Source organism: Mangifera indica, unplaced genomic scaffold, assembly GCF_011075055.1.
Source record: "Mangifera indica cultivar Alphonso unplaced genomic scaffold, CATAS_Mindica_2.1 Un_0010, whole genome shotgun sequence".
Taxonomy (NCBI): Eukaryota; Viridiplantae; Streptophyta; class Magnoliopsida; order Sapindales; family Anacardiaceae; genus Mangifera; species Mangifera indica.
Genome location: NW_025401102.1, coordinates 505,773 through 514,393, shown reverse-complemented (window position 1 = coordinate 514,393; position 8,621 = coordinate 505,773). Strand labels below are relative to the sequence as shown.

The window sequence follows — 8,621 nt, the reverse complement described above, 5'->3', positions numbered from 1 at the left end:
TTAACAAAAGAAAAACTTATGGTATTTTTTTTTTTTAAATCTGAAAAATACTTTTTATTGTTATATCCTATTTTTTGAGGAATTACATCGTGATTTCGCCATTTGATTTATGAAGTTCCAACCACCAACCTCATCAAGTGATTAATTATTGTTAATTGTACTTAATTATCCCCCAAAAAGGGTTTTTTTTAATTAATCTTTTTACTAATAATAATTTACACCTCAACTACCATCACACAAAAGCACCCACTTCTCTCAACTCCCATTCGACGGTCACCCTCACAGTCTTCACCACCCGCCACTTTCTCATGACACAATGTCAAAACCGATATTAACTATCCAGCAGAGGGTAAAATGGGAAAAATGAAATAACACGCTAAGCAAATAGGGATGTGACACCTGCTCCTAATCAATGTAGAGCCTTCGTTGGCAGAGAAACAACCCCTCTTGGTAAATCCGAGAGAGACCAGAAGAGGGGGGGAAAAAAAACAAAATTAAATAAAAAAATCGCGACGTCTCTCTCTGCTTTGTGTCTTCTCAATCTCTCTCGGATCTGGTCCAAAAAGTTTTGGGGTTAGGATTTCTGATCTTGGTTTTGATTGTGTGGTTTTTTATTCCATTTTTTCTATATTTGTTTGAATTTTTTTGTAGGGCTTTTTAAATTAATTAATAGACGCAGGGCTCAAGTTCAACGGATGCCGTTTTGAGCCTCTTTGATAGGCTTTAGGGATTCATTTGTAGAACTTCTGTGGCACGAAGGTTAGTTTTTTTTTTTTTAATGTTGATTTTTTTATTTCTGCATTTTTGTTTAGGAAAGCTTGTGTGAGTTACGTTTAGTTGGGGCCTGATTTATATATTAACAGAAAGACATAAAATTTTTTATCTGGGCATGTTTAAAGTTTGACGTTTTTCTTGAATTTAAGAGAAAGTTTGGGAATTTTTTGTTTCCCTTTGATGAAAAGGAAACTCATTTTTTATATGTATAAGAAGCGGATTCATGTGGTTTATGATGAAGTGTCTGTGTTAATTTTCTTAGTAATAATCTAGGTTAGTTTATTTGTTTTTGCTCCCTCTTGTTGATGTTTGAATTGGTTGCGTTTGGTTTTTACTGATAGCATCTACCCATTTTAGCTGTTAATTTTTGTCGGTGGATTGTGATTATTACTATGGGTTTGGGGATGGCCGGGTAATTTTAGAAATTATTGAGAAGTTTGGGGTTTTACTTCATCATGTCATGATATGAAATGTTGTGTGTTCATGTTTGAATTATTCTATTTTAGTTTGCTACTTGCTTATATCTATCTAATTAAGTAGCTAATTAATATAAGCATTGTATATGCTAATAGTGAGAAATAATTGGGGGAAGTGTGTTTGATTCAAAATATCTTGTTGTGTCTGGTTGATTCTGATGTTTCTTGTACCGTATTTCATGGTCTTTGTGTATGCTCTAGATAAATTATTGGCACTCTTCGATGTTCAATCTAAATCAACCAATCTTAAACAATCATTCTTGTCCAGCATTAATAGTCTCTAAAAAGGTTAGCATCTAACAGAGTAATTAGCTTGAAATAATAGTTATGTATCTGTCTCACAAGATCCTTATCTGAAATTTTATCCAATCAAGACTGGAGATTTATGATTGTTAATTTGATACTCAACCAGCAAAGTGGGTTTGAGTTTGGAATCTCTTTCTAAGTATATATTTAAGGAAGGTGTTAAACTTTTTACTCTTTTCTATTACATTAATTATGTAAATTAAGTAATAAAAAAAATTTGGCACAAACAAGATTTTAATTAAGATGAGGTCCCTATAAGTATTAACAAGAGGGACTCTTATATAGGCATCTTTTTGAGCATCTATTTCCTCATAATTTTAGGAATTTTTTTTTTTTAAATTTATGATATTTGGGAATCTTCATTTGCATAAGTAGGCCTTTTTTATCTGTTCAGGATATTTTATTGTTCATAGCTATAAAATTACTATATTTTTCTTTTAGTATAGAATTTGGTACCATTTCAAGGTTATTGTGTGCACAATCTTTTTCCTTTTCTAATAATTGGAGTTGAAAGATAGATGTGTGTGAACAATGCATAAGAGTAATTAGAATAAAAATCTGGAATTTCAATACGAGATACGTTGTCTCTGATGAGGTCATATTAATCACTAAATCTTGATCATACAATTTTATTGCTATGCATTTGCTAGATATTTAAATGTTTTGGAAGTAGATAAGGAGCACATTATTGTCCTTATTTTAAATATAATTTAAATATTTGATGTTGCATGCATGTGTAAATTGAATTGTTTCCTTGTTTAAGGAGCTATACATGTCTGCACTTACCATGTTCTAGACCCCATTCACTGATTCATTTTCATTGTCTGTATCTTAACAGTTATAGATTTCATATATATAAAATATTATTGTTCTTAGTTTCAAAACCAGATTTGGCTAATTTTTTAAGTGTCACTTTATGACTTGAAAGGTCTCACTTAAGCTTTGGTTGGGATATTGATTATTAAATGAAGAGCTTGTGGGAGAACAATGTTATAATGTTTTCATCATCTTGTTGATCTGTCAGTACTATTATTTTCATGAGAGCTACATACATTGAGGGTGTGTGAATTGTAGTTGAGTGGTGTTGGTATGATAATTTTTTATGCTGTTTAGAGGTGCAACTAGAATACAGCAGCATGAAAAAATAAAGCAAACCGATCAATGAGTCTGTTTGCATGGTCTGGGTCTCAACATTCAACAAGTGTGTAATCTTTGAGTTTCATAGCTTGTAAAAGTGACTCAATTCTTGTTTGGGAGAAAGTGTTGGGTGCATTTGGTGTGTCAAATCAGTATTTTCCTTGGTAAATTTCTTTACGCATACATGTGTCACGAATGTGCTGGTTGATGTACCGCATCAGCATTATGGTGCGGTGCTTTGGATGTGCCCAAGTGGTTTTCCTTGGTTGGAGAGAATTGATTTGACTAAACCAACCTAAATCTAGTTCTTGTACTGATTATATGCTCTGTGTTTGAAGGTGCTGGTTTTTTGCTTTAAATGTTTCTTATTACACAGTTGTAGTACTGTTGGCATGATGAGCCAAATCTAATTACTTTTCTAGTAAGCTCCATCTTTTTTATCTGCTTGTGGATTTCTAGTTCACTTATGTACCTATTTCAGTTTCTTTTATATCATGGTGTAACAGTTTCCTATTTAATCAATTTACCTGAATGTTCTTCACGTCTTTCTGTTTTCAAGTTTATCCACATCTTGTTCAATGTAAACATAGGACAAGTTGAGACTCAATCATTGGCTTTCTTTTCTGTTAATATACTTTCATCTGAAAGTTTTCAGCTTTCATGGTGCAGGGGAGGTGAAAAAATGGACAATGATGAGACTGGATGCCAAGCTCCTCCAGAACGACCTATCTTGTGCATCAACAACTGTGGCTTCTTCGGTAGTGTGGCTACTATGAATATGTGTTCCAAATGTTACAAGGATATGATTTTGAAACAAGAGCAAGCTAAGCTCGCTGCATCATCTATTGGAAGCCTTGTGAATGAATCATCAAGTAGCAAAGCGAGTGAACCTGTTGCTGCTGCTGCTGCCACTGTGGATGTGCAAGTCATTTCGGTGGAGTCTGAAGTTATCTCTGTGCAGACCTCATGTGGTTCAAGCTTGGGGGAGAGTGTTGAAGCAAAGCCTAAGGAGGGTCCCAACCGGTGCAACAGTTGCAAGAAGCGGGTTGGCTTAACAGGATTCAAATGTCGCTGTGGTAACATGTTCTGTGCATCACATCGCTACTCAGACAAACACGACTGCCCCTTCGACTACCGCACTGCTGCCCAGGATGCAATAGCTCAAGCAAATCCTGTTGTCAAGGCAGAGAAGCTTGACAAAATCTAAATCCAATGAAAAGTTTCAATTCACCAAAAAAGAGTGATATGGTTATTTTCATCTGTGGGGCTTCTTCGGAATTGGCTGCTTATGTTATCAGGTGTCCTTATTTATTGTTATATATGATGGTGGGCAGGGGAATGAATGAGAATTAGGACATCTCTGCAAAGTATGAAGAACTCTATATCTATGATTGGCGAGACCTTGTATGTTGGCTTCAGTGTTAGGGTCTGAATCTCTGTGGTCTCTGTTTTGATGGACTTTTTGGTTTGGCTAGCTGTGAAATATATGTCATGTCATGTGGCATATATATTCATTTCTGGTGGTTGTTTCTGTTAAAATGGTTGTTCAATTTCCAGTTGATATGGAAATCAAATATCCATGGATCTTCTTGTGCCTATCTCTGTAAATTTTTTATTATGCTTTTATTTTTCCTTAAAGGCGTTTGTTTCCTTTGGGCATATATTTGTATTGTGTTGGTGTTCAATTTAATTTGATTGTTTCTAGTTTAGTGAGAGAGTAAAAACGTTGATTTGATGTGGGGGTGGATTCAAATCAAACCAAGTTTGAACATAGGTTTGTTTGACTTTGGTTTGAATAATTTTAGAGATGGCTAATGTGAAAATGGTTTTTTCACTTGTTTGTGTGAAAGAAACGGAGAGGAAGAGGGCAGCTGACTGAAGGAAGGAAAAAAAATGTGCGGAGAGGAGAGTTAATGACAAAAAAGGAAGAAAGTGGGAGATATTTGGTTACGAGGAACGGGGTTTATAAATTTAAACAAGGGAAAAGAACTATGTCCCACCCAACTTTTAGTCTAATCTTAAAGTAATACCTGTGAGAGATAAAATTTGAAAACTAAAATCTAGACAGGAATGTCATTTTTTAATATGTGGTTTAGGGAGAAAATTGTTAGTTTTTAAAGTTTATGGGAGAAAAAGGAAATAAAATTTAAGTTTATATTTAATATTACATATGAAATGATAATTTTGTTTTCAAAACTAACAGATTTAACTGTCTATTGATAGGTAAATAAAATTTTTAAAGTTAAAAAATAAAAAATTAGAAAAACAACATACTTTAAATTTGAATAATTCCTTTTGCCTTAATACCGCTAGAAAAGGTTAAGGTTTAGTGTTGTGACACATTACAAGATGTGTCACACCTTGACATGATTGAAGTATTAAAGTAGTTTACATAATTATAAAATCTAGAGTTTTTTTTTATTTAATAATTAGCAGTGTTTATGAAATAAAATTAGAAGTGTTTTAGTCTATTAACACTTATATCAAGTACTCCACTTAGTAATTGATGTAACTTTTTATACATCGATGACTAAAGTTGATGAAACATGGGTTATAATCTACACCTTTTATAATCAATCAACATGACAAAAGTTTGGCTTTGTATCTTGCTTGATAACGTCATTGCTGCATGAATTATCAATTTAACATGAATTAGTCTCTACAAATTGACAATGTCTAGACACACGTTCAGATTGTGACCAAGCTACTTGAAGTAAATAGATCTCTTTACTCAAAAAATTAGATACATGACACAAGTGACACCACTACAAGTAAGTTGTCCACTCTTATTGAGTTAAATTCTACCCCTCAAGAGTTATTTAAATGTTGAGTTTTGACATCTTTTTTATATGAGTCACTTATTTGTTGAGTTAGCATGTAAATACACAATTTTGAGTCTCACACAAAATAATCTATGATAAAGGGAATTAGAATTAGCTATATAATCTTGTATTTATTGTATAAATATGAGAGAGAATTATAAAGATATAAAAGATTTTTTAACATTGTTTAACCCGTTATTTAAGAATCGATGTCCAAGGTTATGCTATTTATCTTTCCAAAGTGCTCTAGTGGCGTTTGCAAAGTGATTACAGAGGAAATGTCTTGAACACTATGTAGCTGTGGATAGATACATAATAAGGGTTTTTGTGTTTTAATTAGAGATTCATTGTCTATGTTTCAATGCCTCATCCATTAGTATACATTTCAAATCAATCCCATACAGAAACAGTTTTTCGAATACAATATGATGGAACAAACGCACTCCATTATGTCTAAAACTGGAGCAACTCTACCAAAATACCTTCTCTTCTAGCAAAATCCAGGAAAGCAATATAATGCTCAGTCTTTAACTCAAAAACAAGAACACTGAGTTCCAAAATTTCGTTTGAACTACATAAAAATTTGTATCAAACTCTTGATAGGAGATGTTGTGTTAAACATTCTGTAGTTTTACATTCTCCTGTCGTAAGTTATTCTCAACTCTAAAAGAGCTCGAAAGCCCAATGAGGTTTGAATGCTAAAAGAAATTGAACTCTGCAAGTGAAAATTAAAGAGCAATTCCACCAGATTCAGCTTCAAGATACTTGCATATTCTCTCCATAACTTCTCTACCCTTAACACTATTCTGCATGAACCTTTCAGCACATCGTTGCTCCACCTTTTCTGCCATTGATGCCAGCGCCGATAATGGCTTAATGCGAATACTAGTCTCCTGTCGACACATTGTCCACCCAGTTGGATTATCTGGGTGAGGTTCATATCTGATCTTTTCCTCTACTTCTATGAACTTTTGGAGACTAATGTTGCGGGTGGTGAGTTGCATTGACTTTGACTGAGCATCAACAACAGTTGATTCAACACAGTGACAGATATCTTGACCAACAATTTTGCGGACAAACCATGGTCCTGGGGCATGGATGGTAAGGGCACGAGTTGTGTAAAGCTTCCCAGAGAGAGGATCCAGCTTGTGGCTCAATGTATCCACTTCAAGTATATGTGACAAAGTATGCTTGTTCTCAGGGTCAGCAAATTTGCGCCAAGATGCAGAAGTTACCCTCTCCCATGGGTGCTTGTAAACATGCTCTTGAGTGTATGCTTTCACCATCACAATCTATTGAACGTCTGTCATTGTGAGAAAGGAGAACTTAATGAGTTCAAACAGATCAACTACAAAAGATTAAATATTCAAGCATGGTCCAATCAACATTCCACTAACAAAAGTAATGCTAATAGATAAAAGCCTCCAAAAAAAGGTCAACAGATATTTATGATTGATTGCAAGCTAAACAACAATCTTGTCCAAATGAGTTTTTCTTTTTTTGGCATCATCAAATATAATACCTAAATTCTTCTTCATTCATGTGATTTAAGAATTAATGGGATATGATTCCCTAGACCATAGGGATGTGATTTAGGAATTAAAGGAATACAATTATGGTCAACTATCCTCTTTTGTTTGTTTGGTCCTGATTTTCTGTCCTAGAAATCTGGTGCCTAACTTATATAAGCATCCATCTACATACTGTTAGGGTTGGATTTGAGTCAAACTGGCTTGAACTTGTTTTCTAGCTTAACTCGAACAAGCTCAAAACAAACTTGTTTGCAATACTTGAGCTCAAGTTAAAGGAGTTTAGATTTTCGATCTTGAGCTCAAGCTTGAAAGGTGTTCGGCTCACCAAACTCACATGTCTGGAAAGTTCGATTCAAATCGACTAAAACAACATCATTTTGACTAATACGCATCAAAGCGATATTATTTTGATTGATTTTAGCTTAGCTACAGTATTGAAATGAGCTTAGCTCGAGTTGGTCACCATATGGGTTAAATGACTCTTATATTCTTTTATAACAAACAACAGACTGTTTAGAACATACAACTTGCGAATTAAAATGGACAATGTTCTCTCAATTTATTTATCAGCCAACAATATTGATTATATATTTACAGAAATGACTACCTATGGCTTAAAGGTTCGGCCTAAATGATGTTATCTTAAAAAAAAAAAAAAAAACCCTATCACCCAACGAGAAAAAAACCTAAAAATCCCTAATCAGTAACTCCTGTCCAATTAATAGCCACTCATGCATAAAACAGCACTTATAAATCATAACACTTTAATCAAGAATACAGAGTCCATGAATTTGCAATACTTTCCGTTGTTTCGAAGATCATCCTTTTCAACTCACAGTAGAAGAAGAACAACAACAACAACAGATCATGAAAAATCCATAACCCAATACAATATTAGATAAACCTATCCTGAAATTTATCAGACAACACATTAAGTACAATAAAAGAAAACTAAAAAACCTTGCTTTGTTGCCCATTTCTATACCAGAAAACGAATAATGAAATTCATCAACTCATAGTTCAAAAGTTAGTGTCACACAACTATAATTTTAAATCAGACTTGCGGTGTAAAACATCGTCCATACAGCCAAAAATTGAAAAACAACAATGAACAAAGATGTATCGATAAGATATCGAATACAAAGACTTATCACAAGACAAAACCATTAAGAACCCGAACTGAGCTCTCCCAGAAACCCAAAAAAAAAAAAATCATCACTCAATCAAACCCAATAATCCACAAAACATGAACTTGGTACAATTAAATTCCATGCAGTTAATCCCTTTACCAATTTGCGGCAAAAATTAGGGATTTTCTAGATCAAATTCTTCTGTTCTAAAATCGAAAGATAACAAAAGAATAATTGCGCAAGGTTAATTTAATGAAACCCAGATCTCAGCTTACATAATTGAAGAAAATAAGGATAAAAAGCATACCTTTATGATATTAATGAAGTGGAAAGGAGAACCAGTTGGGATTTCCTTATGTCTTGTGCCATGTTTTGGTCTTGTACATTCAAGACGAGGTTGTCCCTCGGTACGAGGCAGCGCAGGTACAACCGTGTCAAGCTGAG

At 33.9% G+C, this 8,621-nt stretch overlaps 2 protein-coding genes across 4 annotated transcripts; one reads left to right on the top strand and one right to left on the bottom strand.

The window, feature by feature from the left end:
• Positions 1 to 414: 414 nt before the first annotated feature.
• LOC123205641 (zinc finger A20 and AN1 domain-containing stress-associated protein 8-like) lies at positions 415 to 4,331 on the top strand. Of its 2 annotated transcripts, none has more exons than XM_044622656.1 (3): positions 415 to 573; positions 680 to 759; positions 3,363 to 4,331. In XM_044622656.1, the coding sequence occupies exon 3, from the start codon at positions 3,376 to 3,378 to the stop codon at positions 3,898 to 3,900; it is 525 nt and encodes a 174-aa protein (XP_044478591.1). In that variant the 5' UTR covers positions 415 to 573; positions 680 to 759; positions 3,363 to 3,375; the 3' UTR covers positions 3,901 to 4,331. The 2 variants fall into 2 exon arrangements, with proteins under 2 accessions (XP_044478591.1, XP_044478592.1); XM_044622657.1 differs by having other exon boundaries at positions 419 to 573; positions 652 to 759.
• A 1,536-nt stretch (positions 4,332 to 5,867) lies between these two features.
• LOC123205614 (protein slowmo homolog) lies at positions 5,868 to 8,621 on the bottom strand. Of its 2 annotated transcripts, none has more exons than XM_044622607.1 (2): positions 8,485 to 8,621; positions 5,868 to 6,818 (listed from the first exon to the last, which is right to left on the bottom strand). In XM_044622607.1, exon 2 carries the CDS (start codon positions 6,799 to 6,801, stop codon positions 6,244 to 6,246), a length of 558 nt encoding a protein of 185 aa, XP_044478542.1. In that variant the 5' UTR covers positions 6,802 to 6,818; positions 8,485 to 8,621; the 3' UTR covers positions 5,868 to 6,243. The 2 variants fall into 2 exon arrangements, with proteins under 2 accessions (XP_044478542.1, XP_044478543.1); XM_044622608.1 differs by lacking the exon at positions 8,485 to 8,621 and adding an exon at positions 8,337 to 8,456.

Excerpts from the sequence above, each read along its gene's own strand:
- LOC123205641 (XM_044622656.1), top strand. The coding sequence starts at position 3,376 with ATGGACAATGATGAGACTGGATGCCAAGCTCCTCCAGAACGACCTATC.
- LOC123205614 (XM_044622607.1), bottom strand. The coding sequence starts at position 6,801 with ATGGTGAAAGCATACACTCAAGAGCATGTTTACAAGCACCCATGGGAG.